The sequence below is a fragment of the Temnothorax nylanderi genome, unplaced genomic scaffold (assembly GCF_030848795.1).
Source record: "Temnothorax nylanderi isolate EJ_2023f unplaced genomic scaffold, tnyl_v1.0 TNYL_tig0020_pilon, whole genome shotgun sequence".
Taxonomy (NCBI): domain Eukaryota; kingdom Metazoa; phylum Arthropoda; class Insecta; order Hymenoptera; family Formicidae; genus Temnothorax; species Temnothorax nylanderi.
In genome coordinates, this window is record NW_027249082.1 from 1,052,085 (window position 1) to 1,070,659 (window position 18,575).

General features: G+C 39.7%; 6 protein-coding genes across 7 annotated transcripts; 2 read left to right on the forward strand and 4 right to left on the reverse strand.

Moving 5' to 3' along the window:
• Window positions 1–712: 712 nt before the first annotated feature.
• On the reverse strand, window positions 713–2,688 carry LOC139769176 (uncharacterized). Its single transcript, XM_071700032.1, has 4 exons — window positions 2,331–2,688; window positions 1,664–1,808; window positions 1,378–1,449; window positions 713–1,082 (listed from the first exon to the last, which is right to left on the reverse strand). Exons 1-4 carry the CDS (start codon window positions 2,384–2,386, stop codon window positions 951–953), a joined length of 405 nt encoding a protein of 134 aa, XP_071556133.1. The 5' UTR covers window positions 2,387–2,688; the 3' UTR covers window positions 713–950.
• A 1,694-nt stretch (window positions 2,689–4,382) lies between these two features.
• On the forward strand, window positions 4,383–5,838 carry Muted (biogenesis of lysosome-related organelles complex 1 subunit 5). Its single transcript, XM_071700031.1, has 4 exons — window positions 4,383–4,593; window positions 4,723–4,805; window positions 5,246–5,434; window positions 5,525–5,838. The coding sequence occupies exons 1-4, from the start codon at window positions 4,575–4,577 to the stop codon at window positions 5,690–5,692; spliced, it is 459 nt and encodes a 152-aa protein (XP_071556132.1). The 5' UTR covers window positions 4,383–4,574; the 3' UTR covers window positions 5,693–5,838.
• On the forward strand, window positions 5,815–6,802 carry LOC139769169 (transmembrane protein 199). The gene is made up of 2 exons (XM_071700018.1): window positions 5,815–6,241; window positions 6,331–6,802. Exons 1-2 carry the CDS (start codon window positions 5,815–5,817, stop codon window positions 6,573–6,575), a joined length of 672 nt encoding a protein of 223 aa, XP_071556119.1. The 3' UTR covers window positions 6,576–6,802.
• On the reverse strand, window positions 6,795–8,626 carry Chrac-16 (chromatin accessibility complex protein 1). Its single transcript, XM_071700030.1, has 2 exons — window positions 8,126–8,626; window positions 6,795–7,648 (listed from the first exon to the last, which is right to left on the reverse strand). The coding sequence occupies exons 1-2, from the start codon at window positions 8,258–8,260 to the stop codon at window positions 7,244–7,246; spliced, it is 540 nt and encodes a 179-aa protein (XP_071556131.1). The 5' UTR covers window positions 8,261–8,626; the 3' UTR covers window positions 6,795–7,243.
• A 171-nt stretch (window positions 8,627–8,797) lies between these two features.
• Window positions 8,798–10,748, reverse strand: Unc50 (Unc50 RNA binding protein). Its single transcript, XM_071700015.1, has 6 exons — window positions 10,568–10,748; window positions 10,126–10,277; window positions 9,865–10,051; window positions 9,545–9,678; window positions 9,379–9,480; window positions 8,798–9,298 (listed from the first exon to the last, which is right to left on the reverse strand). The coding sequence occupies exons 1-6, from the start codon at window positions 10,657–10,659 to the stop codon at window positions 9,162–9,164; spliced, it is 804 nt and encodes a 267-aa protein (XP_071556116.1). The 5' UTR covers window positions 10,660–10,748; the 3' UTR covers window positions 8,798–9,161.
• A 295-nt stretch (window positions 10,749–11,043) lies between these two features.
• On the reverse strand, window positions 11,044–18,220 carry Man1 (LEM domain-containing inner nuclear membrane protein MAN1). Of its 2 annotated transcripts, none has more exons than XM_071699949.1 (11): window positions 17,533–18,220; window positions 16,283–16,959; window positions 15,774–15,882; window positions 15,496–15,662; window positions 14,217–14,440; window positions 13,998–14,126; window positions 13,778–13,907; window positions 13,060–13,330; window positions 12,755–12,976; window positions 12,482–12,666; window positions 11,044–12,165 (listed from the first exon to the last, which is right to left on the reverse strand). In XM_071699949.1, the coding sequence occupies exons 1-11, from the start codon at window positions 17,706–17,708 to the stop codon at window positions 12,014–12,016; spliced, it is 2,442 nt and encodes an 813-aa protein (XP_071556050.1). In that variant the 5' UTR covers window positions 17,709–18,220; the 3' UTR covers window positions 11,044–12,013. The 2 variants fall into 2 exon arrangements, with proteins under 2 accessions (XP_071556050.1, XP_071556049.1); XM_071699948.1 differs by having other exon boundaries at window positions 15,496–15,710.
• Window positions 18,221–18,575: the final 355 nt, after the last annotated feature.

Genomic DNA, 18,575 nt, shown 5'->3' on the forward strand with positions numbered 1-18,575 from the left:
TTGAATTGAATTGGCAAATTGAACAACTGAAACAGGGATTAAATGAAAAGACCACGGGAGAAAACATCGCTTTGTTGCAAGTTTGCGAATTTTTTAAATAATAACCTTGAAATGTAAAGTTTTGAGAAACTTTTCAATTTAAGTAGTTGTATATAAGCTTGTGAAACTTTTAATAATTCTTAAATTTATGTCGCAAATTATATAGAGTAATTTTTCCGAGCAATATTTTATTAAGGGAAAACTTTAAACTTGCCGAGCAGGATTCATAAAATTAATTGTCGCGAATTAGTGGTACACCTGATTCTCTATTTAAAATAAATCCTTTCTTAATAATAATTAAGTTATTTTTTTGCTAAAAATATATATTATTTGTAAAATAAATTCCGCCTCTATTCTTCATTGATGATTTATTATCATTCGTAATTTAAAGTTAACTTGCATGATTTCTTTATAAGGATATAAACTTGACGGGCGCAAATAAATTTTTCGTTGTTCGAAAAGTCAGGCATTTTGGAACTGTGTTAGTACCGATATTATTGTATTTTAAGCTCGAGCTTTAGCATTTGTATAGAGACTTCAATGGCAGATAGACTTCTTGGCAGTTTCAGTCTCGGCATCCGAGCTTTGTGAGGAGAACAAAGGATATATAAATGCATATCGGGTAGTGCTCCCGAAACGGCATTCTTTGAATTCTACATAAATTCCGACCTGCTATTGTTGTTTGCGTGCTTTATTATTTGTATATAATACTCTTACGATAATCTTATAAATCTGCAGAAAATTACTAATTGCGAATATATCAAGCTAGAAATTAATACGCGTATAATGTGTTAACATAACAGGCAGTGGTGTATTAATTACACCGCGCACATTATTATGTAGGTAATCAATAGTAAGATACCCGTTGGTGGTGAAAATAAGCGGGGAATAATGAATTGTATGCGAGCTCGTTAATTCTCTATTATCGACATCGCCTCGTCACAAATAACTGCCTTCCCTTCGTGACAGCAAATGGGCTCGATGCTCTCCAAACCAGTGAGTGTCCACAGAGCCGTGTTACACGATTTCATATATACGGCCACCTGTGAAAAGCAAAAAGATGAAATAACAAAACGCGTCGTTCTATTACTGTGAAAATTACCATCTAAAAAAAAACCATCAAAAGAACGAAATAACCGAAGCGATGCAATCGTGTCTCATTCGCGCGAAATAATATGGTTTTATTACTCCCGTTTACACACGTGACCCCAATCGGTGTTTATGCGTCACTTTTTCATGAAGATAAAGATTACGTGCAAAGAGAAGCTTTTTTCTGCTCTGAATTTTTTAAACGAGATTTGTCTTACGTACGTATGTAAAATGTATTATACCGCTTACCTTCAAATTTTCGACATGCACACTCTGTTTCTCGCAAATCAGCATTGGTGCCTTATCTCGAGAACCTTCAGCCTAAACACGGAAACGTATCAGTTTTGATATCATTTCTTAATTAGTTTCTAGTAACTAACGTGCTCGAGCGTGTGTCACTGATTGCTGTCTAAAATTATTTAACACACGTATATTCCCGATTGAAAAATAAGTAGCACGTTTTTCGTAGTCAATGAAGAAATGATGTAAAACAGGCAGCGGAAATGGTAGGAAAATAGCATGAAGGTGTACTCACTAAGGCGATACATAATTGTTGACACTTTTCAGCGCCTTCTTGATCGCAGCTCACATTGTATTTCAGCGTGTGCTCTATTATCGACTTCGTTCCCGGAACAGGGAACACCGCGCAACTGCACGCACCCTCCGCGACTTCCTCTTGTCTGATAGGGTACAATTTTTTTTAAGTACAATATCGCAATAATCGCGAGAATATCAATTGTGAGAATAAAATTATACACTTTAAAGAAATTTACTGGATTTGCGAATTAATTAATCATTTCCAAGAGAAAGGAACACATGCTTTACATTAGATTAATAACTTCGTGACTAAAGTGAAAGATTATTTCCATTTTATCCATATATTATCGAGGTTAATTGCATTAATAAATGCATCTGTTTTGCACTTTCGATATATATCTTCGAAATACATTTATAATTTAATTATATACAGTAGATCCTCATGTAACACGGGTTCATATAACACAGATTCGTATAACACGATAGAAAAATGTTAACATATGGAGGTCTATTGTAGTTATAATATATATTTTAATTATAGTTACATTATAATATATAATATAATTAAAATTATAATTACAATCATAACTTGATATGTTAAAAAATTTATAATGGGTCCTTTCGCAAGCAAAAATATTTAAATATTCATAACGTCACTATCTTACGTCGCGAGAGACAAGATTGCCATCAGGAGAAGAAATCGTCCCGCTGCAGCTTCCATTGCGCTCCAATTTACACCTCACGTCGAGATCGTCACGAATAAACCTTACCCGCGATTATCACAGGCGATCGAGCGACATGCGGCATATGTAGTCTTGCGTAATCATCCTCTCCCCCCCCCCCCCACCTCTCTATTCTCTCCTGCTCGTATGTAAGTGCACGCAGCGGAATGCACGCGTAATCACGCGATACCATTGTTAGTTGTCGGCGTCCTCTTCGCAGTGGTTCGAATTTTACTCGATGCTCGATACCCAAGCGCGTCGTTCCCACAGAGATAATTCACCATTGCGACAGCGCGATGTAATCCGAGAATACTATCGCGCACGCATTCGTCTCGTAGGCGTAACGTTACCGATCTCGGCGAAAAATATACGTGGGATTCCGCGGTGATTAACGCGGGGGAACTGCCATTAAACGGTTGCACGCAAGGCGACGTTGTTTTGGCATTTTATCGATCAACTTTTTCTTCGCGTCACGTCCGTTCGAAATTGCGCACTTGTTTGCACCTTTCGAAGCCCATTCCCCGAGAAAAATGTTCCCCGATCGTTTTGTAACTTCAAAACTTCAGCCGCCTCTCGAAGAACTTTTCTTGAGAAACGACTGCAATTAGTCGCAGAATCTATAGAAAATATAACCGCGATATAAATAAAGTAATGGCATCTGAGAGTGGAAGATGATATTTGGAATACTTGGTTTCCAAGAATTTATAGATAGAATATAATTGCGATATAAATAAATGAGTAAATAAATAGCATTTGAAAATAGAAAATAATATGCTAGCTGTTTGGAATATAACCGCGATATAAATAAGTAAGTAGTGGTATCTGAGAGTGGAAGATGATATTTGGAATACTTGGTTTCCAAGAGAGAGAATTTATAGATAGAATATAATTACGATATAAATAAATGAGTAAATAAATAGCATTTGAAAATAGAAAATGACATGCTAGGTTTGGAATATTCAATATATTATACACCTGCTCTTTTAGATAGTTAATTAGTATTTTATCATCGCAGCTTTTAATGTACATTAACGTGCATTAACGCGTTGAATCGAGTTTATCGTAAATTTTACAGAGAATAACGATATATACATGTATAAAACAACATCGGTGAAAAGTGTTTATGTGAGCACAGCGAAACGATAGCTTTTTCGAAACATACGTTTATTTGCGTATGATAATTTTCTCTCTAAAAATACAAAACCTTATGAAAGACCGGAATTATATATTCGAATTAATACAAAAGCACAAACTGTTATTGTTTCCAAGGGACATATTTGTTATGCGCGAAATTCGATCGGTTTCAGACAAAGAAAAATTTTTGCAAAACACTCGCTCTCCCCTAAAAAAAATTCACTTACAATACTTTTTTTTACACTAATGTCTCTTCGTCTTTAGCTCAAGTATTTAAGTATTTTAAAAAAGCGTCCCACTTCTCTCTGTCAGTAAATTTAGTCTTTCTCGCATTCTTTTATTAAACAATAAAAGAATGAACAATTCTATCAAAATAAAGTTATTACATATAATCAGAAGTAAATACTGCAATTCTCACAAAATACTGCATTAGTATAAGTTAATCGCCAAATTCAGTTAATCGAAGCTTAGCTTCGAAGTTGCCCTCTAATAATGTCCATTTCTACCAATGTAGATTAACTTTAATCTCGGTTTAACTTACTTTTTATCTTTTTCTAAGAATTAAAATACGATAAAAATAAATTAAACTGAGATTAAAGTTAATCTACATTGGTGGAAATCAGAAAATATTATAAACGCAATAAGTCAGATTTCACAATAATGTTCCCGGCGCGTGGCCGTGGCGAGAACATGGAAAAACAATTAAAGAATAGCCGAGACTAATATTGCATTATTATTAATGTCACTGTCTAACTGTAGCAATTAGATAGTAACATTAATTTTATGCCAATTTTTTTTTTTTTTAGTTTTGGCCAGAAATTTCCACTGTTTTTCCCTTCTTGCGGCGGTCGGTTCAGTAGTAAATCCAGTCACGTGACGGGCCGGACGGGCGCACCGACGTCTGGCGACGTGCCGACCGTTTCCACTGGCGGCCGGGCCGGCCGGTTTTCAGTAGTACAGCCAGTCACATGACGGCGCACCGCCGTCAGGCGACGTGCCGTCACTGCCGTTCGACTTTCGACTCCGTTTCTAGTGTTTCTACCTGGCACCGACATGGCGTCCGTCATCAAAGGTGCGACATTCACGGTATCGTCCTAAACGCACGCACGTTTAGGACGTTTATGCTCGGCGCGAACGGTACACTTAACGCATTTACGTTAGGCATCACCACACTGTCACTGAATCACACGCGTTTCCGTAGACACGGGCGAGATCTGGAGCAGGCTGTTCGACCATCGTCCGTTCGTCCAGGGTGAGGTCACGTTCTTCCTGCGAGAGTTTCAGGTGAGCGCCTGGCGATCGTGAGCTCAGCGTCGCGACAGCGGCGTCGGCTCGGTTTTATGGCCGATGGCGATAAAACCGATTGGAATTTAATTATAAATATTCCGCCAAGATGCGGATTTAAATGCGCGGACATAACCTACGAGTCGCGAAAACTTAATCACTAAACAAAGACAACTGATGGAAACTGCAATTGCTCTTGTCCGCGAAATAAAATGTTTTAATCCTCTTCTTTTAAGAGCTCTTTTTATGTATCAATTTATTAATTTTTGAAATTAATGCTTATTTCAATTCAACTGCATAAATTCATATGAAAGCAGACATCGGTAGTTATTCTGTCTGTACTTTGTAAACTGTTGTATGTCAATTGTCAAGCGTTTAATTTTTAAGTGTTGCATTCTGTGCGCAGTACGAATCCTAGATTGCATTTTTGCTATTTTTAGGAAAGAAGGTCCGACAGGGAGGTGGAACGCCTGTTTAAGATACTTGAATACACAACGGAGCTGAAGGAGAGCCAGTTGGATCGCACCGAGCAACTCGGCGATTGCCACTTGCCTAGCCTCAAAGCGAACGTGGATGTCGCGCTGAGTATGTGCAACTGTGTTTTACAGAGGGAGGAAAATTTTGATAGCGTACGTGCGCCGCCAACCTTTGTGCATCTCGTTCATCTCTCGTGACACGAAAAAGAATTGATTTCACATGGGTATATTTTATCTTTGCAGGATAACGTTCTGAGTGAAAACAGATTACTTAGAAAAAGAGAGTGGGAGAAGTTCATAAATGATATGAGCGACAAGTGTCAAAAGGTGGACCAGACGTTTCAGGAGAAGGAAAAGGAAATACAGGAGTTCTATGTTGACTTGGAAAAGAAATTGCATATTACGCCATAAGAAATGACAATAACGTTTTAGCCTTATCTTATGCGTTGCCTCTTTTAGCATTTTAGCGTTTAATACAGACCTAATAATTTTCTTAAGGTAGAGAGACAGGTGTATATTGAGTTCATTTAGATATGCCGCTAGAGTCGATTGTAGATCCTACCGTAACGATAAATCCGTCTAAGAAATTGAAAGATTTTATCTTGTACGATGTAAAAGATACGGATGGTGCACCGGATGGCATCACATCCTTGCGCAAACTGAAAAAATCCAAGAAGGAGAAGATTGCAAGTGCCACGTTAAAAATCGAGGACCTCAAGTGGTTGAACAAGTATCTAAAAGAGCGTAGGAAAACTGCGACACAAAAGATTTACCTGCACGAACTTTTCGATGATTCCGACGTGATACTGCCAACGCCAAAGGAGACGCCACGGAATCCAGAGCTGGAGGCTAGAATACAGAAATTAACGGCGCAGCAAAACGCCCGAGAATATCAGGCGATGACGAAGAGCATCGATTCTGTACGGAAATACTTACCGGAAGACAGCATCGCGTATCAAAGTAAATATATTGTATATTGTTTAATCTATTTTTTAAGCGCGCTTACAAAAGACAGTTTAATGTCTTCCTAATATCACTTTATTTTGCAGTGAAGCAGATGAACAAGCAACTGATCGCTGTCGCGCAATTTGTATTTTCCGTGATAGCTGGCTTCGCTTTCGGATTCATCGGGGTAGAACTCATAATCGGGGACCTAGACTTCGGATTTAGATTACTCTTAGGTATAATTTGCGCGTTAATTATAGCGTTAGCCGAGATCTATTTTCTAGCTCTAAAATTAAATGAGAATGGTTTCGATGTCACATCCAAATCGAAAAAGTTACATCGAGACTAAATACAACATCCAAGGATTCGGTCGTCCCATTATCTTGAACATGCGTATTATAGGGAAGATTAGTAAGAAAAAAATCTTAAAAGGCTAATAATATAAATAACACGCAACCTACTTTCGCTAACTTTGTATTATACAAAAGTTTAAAACGTTTACATCATTGAATTATTCTCCTATGATTGTTATATAATTCAAGATTCTTAAAGACCAAATAAAACGAAATATCGTGACATCAATTTATTATCAAAGATAAAAAAACCAATCCTAAAGCATGATCATAAATAAATATGATTAATGTAAAAAAACATTAATCTCATTAACATAGTTCAATGCGTGAATAATGAATGTCGTGAGATATATGTACAAAAATATATGTGAGAGAGAAGAAATATGTGTAAAAAGATCTTGCGTGGTGGTGCACTTTTCATCATTCGTGAGCATATAAAAATAATATATCTTCTCTTTCGAGACAAATTCTCGTGGCCTGTCTCTAAATTTCGAGTCACTACTGATGACTGCGTTTGCCAAACTAGATCTGCTGATACAGACGCATAATCTTGACACTGGATAGATTTTACAGATCTGCAAAATTTTGTAAAAAGACACGAGATGAATCTAGGTTTGTCAAATAATCGGAGTCTGTCTCCTAGAAGTAGAGTATCTATGAGTTCTCATCTCTTATTGTTCTCCTCACTATCACTTTTCACACTGCTCTCACTTTTGTCACTATCCGAATGACAAGCGCCGTTCTCCTTGGTCTCGCTCTCCCGCTCGCTGCCCGACGAGTTGCCGTTGTCCCCCTTGGTTTCGTCGCTGTCCGAACAGGAGTCCGTGTCGGAGTCGCTGTCGCTGTCCGAGTCCGAGCTGCTCTCGGACGAGCTGCTGCTGTTGGACGCCTCCTTTGCCTCCATCATCTCCTTGAACTGTCGGACCGTAATCTTCCTGGGCATTATCTCCCGCAGGAACTCCAGCGTGTCGTTGGTCTGCACCACCTCTGCCAGGTGTTTGTAATCCAGAGAGGACCCCTTGTTGCTTTGCATGTGCGCCTCCTCCGTCAGGTAATGTATGAATAATTCCTGCAAAGTTGCAAAGTGTGGAATACACTTTGTCGTGGAATATTATATGCTAAATTAACAAGACCATAATGGCACCACATTGCAAAACTGAATGACAATCGATATATGGGTCAACGCAAGTACCAAATGTATGACACTTCAAAAACTATAAGATCTCGGGTCTGTTTTCTGTTACCGAACCGGCTGCACTAGTTCAGAGTTTATCTTTTTTACTCCACATTGGAAGGAAAAAGATAAACTCTGAACTTAGTGCAGCCAGTTCGGTAACAGAAAACAGACCCCTTATCTCAAAAATGTAAATATTTATATTCTATGTTATACATATACAACTATTATGTCACATGAATGTAATAGAGGATAAATATCGAATATGTTAGTCGCTATTTACTTATTAAATTGAATTAATAATTATGAATTAATAAACCGTCTCGGTGAATCTTTTCAGGAACGTATCTCTAACCTCCAAGTGTGTCTTACCGTGGCTTTTGTAACCAAATACAAGCCGTCCTGACCGACGGTATCGACGCTAGGCGAGCTCTTCATGATCGTCTTCACCCTCGAGATTGGCAGGCGCAGCTCTTTCATCTTCACGGAGGGAGGTTGCGTACTCATTGCGCGCACTTATTCTTCCTTCCTTCTATTTTATTTTATTTACACGGAAAAAGCGTCGGGCGACTAAAAACGAAGCCACGAAGAGGAGATTGACAGCAGACCCCACAATTTGAAGTGCAGCGATTAAATTCGACGATGCTCCCTCGCGCTGCAGATGGTGCTGGTTTCGTTACGCGGCATGGAGCAAGAAGTCACGACAGAGGGAAAACATTGCATTGACAGCCACTCCTCGGTTCCTTCCGGCAATTATGCTGCGGAAAGTGATTGGCTGTCGCCTCCATGTTTTAGAGCGGTACTCGTAAAATATTCACAACTCAATATCTTCGAAATAATCTTAAATCTGCTCATAAATTGAAATTTACATTTAAAATCATCTTAAGTCTGAGACGATCCTAAACGTAAGATCGGACTTAATATATCGCCTATAGATTCGCTGTTACAGGTTTCCGAACAAAAAAAACGCGTTTTTCGTGACACCAACTTTGTTATTGATGAATTAAAATGTGCAATATCGCAATAAAACTCTCGCATAAAAAATTCGCTACTACACGCGGGTTATATTTGGAACGTCGATAGTTCTCTTAGAGATACAAATGAAAAAAAATAGACATATTATTCCTGGAACGCAAGATCGTTGAAGAGCCTACAGTCTTCAAGTGATACTCCATTCGGAAACAGCTGTACCTCTATCATGGAATTCTCCTCTCTCGGAATTTTCCCCGCTGCTCCCCTAATTTGTCACGTGATCGTAGAACAAGAAAACGAAATGACGGATCATGTAAAATGAGAGCGAGGATCAAGGGGAGATTTCAGTCGTCGATCCTAGAATAGAAGGGATTCCGTACGGCCAGGTTGTTATTCCGACGTTCATAGACGACACATTTGACAAAAATCTGATATTTCACAGAGCCCGGTAACGATAGAATTCCATAACCAAATAACTGACATTAATACCGGCGCATAACGTAGTAATGTATATCAGCAGTATTATGGGTAGACTTGACAATATTAGATGCGTTTTATGGAGTATCTCGACATCTGAAATAAGAATAACGGTAAATACGTCTAATAATAGGAGGAGATATATCGCGTTACCTAAGCGTGTTGCATTAACTTACTTGCGTAGCCGAGAAACGTAATGTAAATGTAATAGCTTATAGCTATGAACCAAAAGGTGTTCCCGACAAACCGCGCCGAGAACGTATCGTTGTTTATCAAAGCTGCAAAGGTGAAACGCGTTAAACAATCATTCAATAATATCGCTTGACAACTGTATTGACGTACCATTGTATAGAAATAACTGTAAGATGTGAAGTATGATTAACGGGGGAAACATCGCATTCAAATGGATGTCGAACGCGTAGCCCCATTCAACGTCTTGCGTTCTGTCTATCCTGAGATACCGATTGCTCATAAACCTACAAACGTATAGTACACATTATATATTATTAATATGTATCGTACAGTATATATTAGAAATTAAGAATAGACTCGAGCTAGCTTTAATTAAGCTGACAAATTTCAAATTAATTCAAGCTTCCAAGTCTAAAGTAAAGAAGACTACAACCCGACAGGCGCAGCCTAAAGATAATTGGTATGCTTACCAAAACACCGTCGCTATTAACAATCCAGTGGTTATGTAATCGATGAATACCATATAAAATAACAACTTTACAAATTGGAAGAATCTTAAACTGAGTACTATGGCGAAACCGACAGTAGATATGCAGAGACAGGACGTAACCAGCACCAAAAACGCTGGGTCGTCTCTCGCAAATTGTGACTTTGTCTCTGCAAGAATCCAACACACGGGCATGTAAGAATAAAGCGTGCTAACAATGCACAGGGTACCGGTTGCAACGTACGTTTTCTGTTTTGGAAGTTTCTGTACACTTTCTGCGGCGCCACGAACAGAAAGATCATCTGCCAAACGGCGAACTCGAAGTCCATTTGCTCAAACTTCAGCAATTTTCTCAGATATTTGTAGCACTTGGTCGCCGCGCCCATGCAGTTGTGCCTGCAATATGTTCTCCCACTCAATCAAACTTCGAAGCCAAGCAATGAAATACAGTAAGGTAATTAAATAGCGGTTTTAAAAATAAATACGGTAAATTAATTGAATACAGCAAGGTAATAAAACACAAATAATACGCATACAGGCATAAAATTGCTTTGCAAAAAAAAACCAAGTTGAGTTAAACCATAAAACGGAAACTGGACACGTTGATGCAATTGTTGATTTAGAAGATAATAAATTGCGAACAGAGGCAACGAGTGTCTGTGCCTGTAAACATACGCGACGTTTACCTGTAAACGATCGGCATCGGCAACGAGGACGAGAATTCTGTCGGGACGGGCGAGTGGCACCGGCTCGTCGGCGGCGAAGTGGAATACTTCATTCTCGATCCTTTTGACAGCTCGCACCTCGCGTGATTATTCTCGACAGACAAGCATACCCTCGATAAATTTGCGTCCGGGAAACGATTTCAGGTTATGTTCTCGTTATTATGACAAGCCCGAAAACGCCTCGCACTAGTTGCACTGCCGCCCTCTCGAATTTCTCGACCGCGGGAAATTGGAATCGACACGCTCGATTAAGAAGATATTTTATCTTTTAAAAATAAATTATACCGCGCTCGGTAGATTGTCGCCGTGAATATATCGTGTGCTCGCGAAAATAACTTCGGGATAATTGTAAATCACGAAATTAACATCGCGTTACGGACGTGAATACGTCAGATGGTCGATAATATTAATTATCTCGGTAATCATCGGCTAGCAGATAATTATAGAATTTTCTGATTTATTTTTATTCATCGTATTCCTTAATTTACTGTAACACAATAGATTTGTGCGCGCACGCATGCTTTAATCTTTTTATAACGCATACGTCATACACGTTGCTTCAGTCTGCAATTTATTGCTCCTTGAACAACATCAACGTATTATCCGGTTTCCGTTCCATCATTTAACTCGATATCTTTTTACAAAGTGATTTAATCTTACTTTACTGTACATTTTTATGATACATCGTAAAAAATAACTCTCTTATGCAGTTATATAAAAAAACAGGATTGTTAATCTTACGCAATTAAATCGATATTTTCGTCAATGATGGCGTAACCGTACGCGCAGAGAAATTACGCGATCGCAAAAGCCTAATATGTAGGAAAACTGTACTCTGCCGCGTTCGGTACATCGGATGTATGATTGATCGATTTCTCTGCATATACGCTTCATACAGCTGATGCGAATTAGTACTGGAGATTAGGCCTATAGAGAATGCGATGTATACGTTATCCTTACGCACACATATATTGCTAGTTGAAAATACTATAAAACTCAGATTAAAATATTTTTTACAGCTCTTCAAAAAGCATATTTAATTATATATTAATGTTACTGTGTGCTGTTATTAATAATATTATTATAATTATTATTATTACTCAACTATTAAAAACACGTATCGCCTCCGTCTCGTTCATCAAAAGATACAAAGTAGAATATAATACACAAGTTAACGAAATTTAAAGGAAAATGCTCTTATAAAATAGAAGTGTCTTCAATCCTACAACATGTATATGCGCTGTACGGCACGTAGGTATGTCATCACGGAATAAATAAAAGGTAGACAGATTCCGTAAGTTCTAGCCAGCGGGACAATTGCGAGACAATTGTGTCTGATTTTATATAAACGCGAGAGCTCGCACACTCTCCTCCGAATGTCCGAACAGAAAAAAAAAATGTGAACTTTTAATTCGCCTCCGCCCGGTTCTGCCAGTACTGGAGCTGCATGGATAATCGTTGATTGTTACTCGGCTTGAGAGGCGTCACGCAGCGGGCGGCGTCCGGAAATCGCTCGTGATAACGCTCTAGTCTCAGGTACTTGACAGTCACTAAATTACCTGGGGAGGAAATAAAGGAATCCATTGGAAGCACGACATTGCAACGTATACCTACATTAAAGTCGATGTAGAAATCAGCATAAAGCTGGCACAGATTGTAGCAATATCATCATTCTTCATATTTTTAATCTTCATTAAAGATAAAAAATTATGTACTACTATCCTTTTATATTAATATTCTGCACGTCTTGTAACAAGTTTCTCAATAATACTGTCTAAATTCCGCGAAAACTTTACGCGAGGCGACAACAGACTATGCCAGCGTTCAAGAATTAAGTTTTAGGGAACAAATGGAAATTATAGATTATAAACGTACCATCGAACCAACAACCATGTAATGCCCTGTAAGCTTTGCCAGCGTCTTCCTGCGACATACATTTCATATAAACGCAACCTTCACGGCTACCGATGTCTACTCGAATGTGAAGTATGTTCACACCCTCCCCACACTTTTCTAAAATAGCATCCTGCACTCTCGTCTCCCAGTCGTCTTCGGTTTCGCTATATCGTGATACAGAGCAACTTAAGTCATCCGTTACCGATTATAGATTGTAAACGTGCACATTATACTCGTGTATATTATACTCACATGTCTGGATCAAACATGTGCCTGATTTTCAGGCAAGGCGTTGGCGAACAAGTCAAGCTATTAACCGATCCCTCCATCGTTTCGAACGCTTGTCCCTGCCAGACCTTCGGCTTCTTACCCAAAATCGCGCTTTGCGTCGGAGATTTGTTCAAACTGTTATTCGGCAACCATCGCCATACATGAAACTCTTCTCCCGTTACTTGCTGCACCTCTCTTCGAATTCTAAAAGATCAAAGATCGTATCGCGTTACTCATCCGCAAGTAAAATATGAAGACAGAGAAAGACACGAGAGATCCTTTTTTACCTGGATTCGTTTTCATCTAAAAACTTCACTGCCCTTTCCCAAAGACCGGCCATTCTTTTGCGATCTTTCGGTGGAATAAGATTGTCTCGCACGTGATTTATGGCAAGGAAACTTTCCTGCGCGCCCCCGGGTTGCGTGGACGCATTTTGATGATGTGTCTCAACGATACTTATAATATCGCTAACAAGCTTAAATACCTCTCTCTCCGTAGATTTCTTGTATCTTAGATACCAAAGATACGATTTATAAATGCCGATACCTGTTAATAAGACTGAAGATGGACAGTTACCATTACAAATCTTTTGATACACGTATTTCTGTCTATGTATAGATCGCAGTACCGTAAACAGATATTACTTTGCGAGTCACTTGTGAATTCTCGTAAAAAACGACATTTCTTTCTCTTTTTATTTATTATACATTCGATATATAAAAGATACGGCATTGTATTAAAGCGCTCCATGATTTAAAGAAAGAAATGTCTCCTTGCAAAATAATTCCAGTTTACGATAGCGTATTGAAGACGAAATTACATTGCCAAAGCATATAGAATCGTTTTAAAATGCAACTACTTTACTTAAAGTATAGCTTACATTGCATTGAAAAAGAAGTGAATAATAATCTTATACATCATGTTAACAGCATGCACATGGAAATCTTATAACACAGAATGAGGTTCAGTAAGTTTTCTCAAATAAACAGTCTGTTAGAACTTTACCGATTGCCACTATAAGGAGAGAAGAAAAGATGGTAAAAAGTTTGTTCTTAACGAGGCATTGCATTGGCAGCTCAGGATTTAAAATCGCCATCCCAATTTTTCCATTTAGACGGGCGGAAAACAATTTATCCTGTACGAATAAAAACAAATGTATTAGTAAATATTGTGAGCACACCTGCGCCCCAAAAAAGAGCGTGAGATTGACATGTAATATATTTACTAGAGTATCCAACGTTTCCGTGGTTCCTCCGTTATCGTCATTTATATCGATAAGCGAGATACCCCATTTCGGGTTCTTAATGATTAAAAATTGCGCGCTCTGCAAATCCTCCTTCACCTCAAGGCTCGTCTGGAAGTGAAGATTATCAATATACAGTTCTTACATTGTTAGATTAATTTCAGTAATTAATTTCGTAATTAGTTTCAATTCTCAACCCACCACTTTATCGCTCGTAAACATCTCCAAGATATCCGCATCGGTCAAATATGGTTTTTCATTCGAATTCTCGCATATATTAGATACCGCCTTTCTCGTTAGGATGGGTTGCAGGCGTTTTAACAGTTGCAACACGGATTCTATGTTTTCCTTCATTATGCAATTTACCCCAGGCGCTTTACGATCGGTAGCTCCTCCATCGTGAAAACATTGCGGTATGTGGTTATCTATAAGTATAGGTGGTACGAAACTATAAATTAAGATCAATACAAGTGATACATAATGTGAAAAAACAAAAATAATTGTAAATGTGAGGCAGTTTCGAAATCATACTGTCTCTCCTGTGCTTCAAACGAAAAATTGTCACTTTTTTCAAACAGCCAGTATTACGAACGAGAAAAATAACTGAGAAATAACAAACAATGTATTTCAATCTCCTTGAAAATGAAAATGTCAATCCTTTATTTAACAAACTCAAAATTCTATGTTCAAAACTACTTTCTCTCCTGTACAGATTAAAATCTTCCTTCAAAGTAAACTGTAGTTTATTATATAGTGCATACAGGAGATTGAAAAGAATGTCTAAATGCTTGTAAATTAATGATTCAAAATTCAATATTTCTATAGAACAAAAGATACAATATATGTATAACAAAAATATCGGCTCAATCATTTTTTTTTTATAAAACAGCAAGTAACTCCCGTTCTTAAAATCGGTCTCTTCTGCAAAGAATTGAACGTTTCGATTGATATATTTTTCCGAGCTCTCCACGAGTTTTATGTCCCTACATACAAATAAACATCGTACTATCGACTAAGTTAAATGGTACAAAACGCATGTCCGCAAATATAGGTTGAAATATATTGGAGTAGACATATAGAAAGAACGGGAAAAGGAAATAAAATATCCAAATTATATAGTTCAAGAGATATGCGATTTTTATTATACATGTGTGTATATATATATATAGAGCGAGAGAAAAGAGAAAATACATATTCAAGAGATTCTCTTGTATGTCTAATTTAGTAAGCTCGAGATAATTACTTTAGCTTCATAAAAATAATGTGACTGAACGTTAGTGATAATTAGTAATAAATATACAATAATTGGGCTCCATTATAGGCCAAAATCGATTCATGAAAAGAACATATACATTGTGCTTTGCGCCTTGCACCTTTGTTATTTGACAATCAAACGTATATTTTTCAGAAATCTATCCTTCCCCTTAAAGTTATATATCCGTCTCAGAAATCTCCCCTAGTTATATCTCTGCATACCTACCCGATGAAAGCGATGGAAACGTCTCGGTTTTCCCACCAAGTCCCAGATATATTATCGCAAGAACAACAAAGAACAGGGCAAGCACTGCCACGAGGCCCATCGATACCATGTTCTGATTGTTTCGTACATCTTCCCTGTTTGTCGTCGACGGTTTGTAAGTCGCTCTACTGAAAATATCCCGAACTCTATCGGCGGACGATGCATTGGGTCTCGAGCTAAATAGCGTTCGTTTATATTACATTACGTATAATTCAGATAAAATAATAATTCATATATACCTTGGCTGACTCAACGGCGAGTATATGCTCCTTACGGTAGAGAAGTGACCATTCGAATCTCTCTCTTTCACCTCTGGTAAACCAGATGACAAAGTATAGCGTAATGGACCTAAAGTAAAAAAGTACCCATATATGCATGGTATAAAAGAACGAACAAATTAAGGCTGCAGTCCCCTTGACGCTACAAATGCATTCAATGAAGAAGATTCTTTCAATGAAGAAAGAAGGAGAAGAAGAACGCTCCAAAGTATTTGTAGCGTCAAGTGGACCGCAACCTTAGACACATTAGTAATTCTATAATTAATATAAAATAAAATTCTTATTTTGAACCAAACAAGTGTGTTTTTGAAATCAATCTGAACAAAATTAAAATTACAGATAATGCAAACTTTCAATTATATATAATTACAGAAGTAATGACTGATAAATTACAGAAGACTGATAAAAATTAGGTGTCTCGTATTAGAGCATATTAGATATTATTTTATTGCATCAGAAAGCTCCCTTACTTTTTAAGCTCGGCAATGATGATGACGATGTGTTTATAAAAGATTGCGAATTCTCCTTGAGACTCCTTGTAAACGCTGATAAATATGGGGTTTCATAATTAGCAAGAAGATCCGTTTCATTCGCACCTCCACTTGCGTCCTCCTTCGTGGACTGAATCGAGGAGACGCTCGGCTTCAAGGGAGGCACGTTATACTTGCTGTCCTTAATCGGATAGGCAGGCCTGGTCGATTTCGGGAACTGATCGTAATCTAAATTCCCGCGATCGTACACCGGAGAATCGTATATTTTGCTGCTCGGGCTGCTGGACACGTACTTGTCGTACGGACGTCCATACGTGCTTCCAGTATCCCCCCCGACATCCGAGTCCGATCCGGTCTCTAAATCGTTAGATACATAGGTACGCTGCGTCTTGATAAATTTGCTCTGCGTGGTTTTCAAAGTTGTGCGAGAAGGCACGCCCGAGTTGTCGTAATTCGTCGCTTTGGGATTTTTGAACTCGGAATGCGGCGGCGACAGATTCTCCTTGACCGGATTTTTCGCCACGTTCACAGCATCGGGAGGAATAATCGAAGGCGGAGGCATGGGGTTCGCCATCGTTTGCCGGCGCAGGTTCGCGCTCTTCTTCTTCTTGACGACACTCGTGTTTGTGTCGTCATCTGTGTCGTCGCTGCTATATCTAAACGCATAAATGGAGAAAACAAAACAATATCAAGACCCAAATACACAACACATCCTACATGTATATGCGTCTAGCGTTATTGCAATTCTAAAACTTTATAAACTTTCCCTATAGAATTTGCGTTTACTTAATAAAATCTGTTTCTAAAATATACAACAGTCTCGTGGAAGTCAAGTGAGGGATTGGCGACAGTCGCAAAGGAGATAGCCGTACTATAAACAATTTAACGTAATGCACTAGGTATATCACGCATTGCCAAAAATCGACTGTAAACATTGCCTCCTGCACCTTCTTCCATTCAGAATCGAGATATAGGTGCAGAAGAATCTTGCTTGTCGCGCTTCGCCGTCAAGGATCGTTATCGCATGCTGACCTCGCGCGAATCCGAAACCTCGGTGTAATCGTACCGGTCTCTCGACTCCTACTCGCTCCTTCTCTCTTTCTCTCCCTCCCCCCCCCTCTCTCTCTCTCTCTCTCACTCTCGCCCAAATTTCCAGATTACTCCAAGTGTACAAATTTATCTGAAAGGAAACTCGTGTCGATGCATATTTTCTGAGGAAAAACTCTCACCTGGCGGCCAACGAGTACCGGGAGGCTCCTCCCCCGCCCGCGCCGCGGGCCTCCATTAAGTTTTTCAGCTTCTTGGCGAGTATCTTGCGGGTCGTCTGCGTCACCGGTCCCACCGGGTACCCGTACTCCATCAGCTTCGTCCGCAGCTCGGCGTCGCTGAGCGCGTCCATCGACATCTTGTCTCGCGGGCGAGCGTGATCGCGATCCCGAACGGGGGCTCGTGTGGCCCGGCTCGTTGAAGAGCGACGCCCGACGTACGGCGGCGGTCGTATCGCGACGTTGCGGGACGTCTTCGCGGACGCCCGGCCCCGCTTCCGTTTATTTCGATCGATGATCGATCCTCTACGCCGCTCGCCGCCAGCCGCCTTCGCGCCGAGGGTGCCGAGGGACGCAGGCTCGCTCACCGCCGTTGCCGCGTTGCTCCGCCTCGGACGTTCGCGCACGTGGACGGTCGTGTACCCCGGTTCGTCCCCGGGTCCGTCTACGCGGCCGCACGACCAGCTCTCGCTCCGCTCTCTCGATTTCGCCGAGACACCGCCGTGTGATCACGCGCACCACCACCACCACCACCGCCCGGTCGTCTTTCCGCACCGCTCTGGTTAGTCTGGTTTATTGCGCGGCTTCGCCTTCGCCTTGTTCCTCGCTCATCCGCCGAACGATTCAACTCGCTCGGTAACTGGAAAAAAAGAGAAATGGCGCAATTTTCTTAACGGTCGCTGTCGCGCGCATACGAGATGCGCGGCCTCGTGCGCTCGACGCGTTCCTCACTTCCCTTCGCCGATGCCGGAGGCGGTCAAGCCGGTCCACCAATCGCGGCCAAGTTCGTCGGATTGGTCGGACGAACGGCGGGAATTTTCGTTTGCCGTCGAAAGCTTCGATCGGATTAGGACTGAAAGGCTTAAAAATAAAATTGATGGAATTTATAAAAAATGACCCGAGCTTTTGGGAGAAATTTTTAATTTTTATAAGCTCCTTGCATACGTCACTTCTTCGAGATAGATAACAATATACTGGATGATTACGAAATTTAGAAGAAAAATATA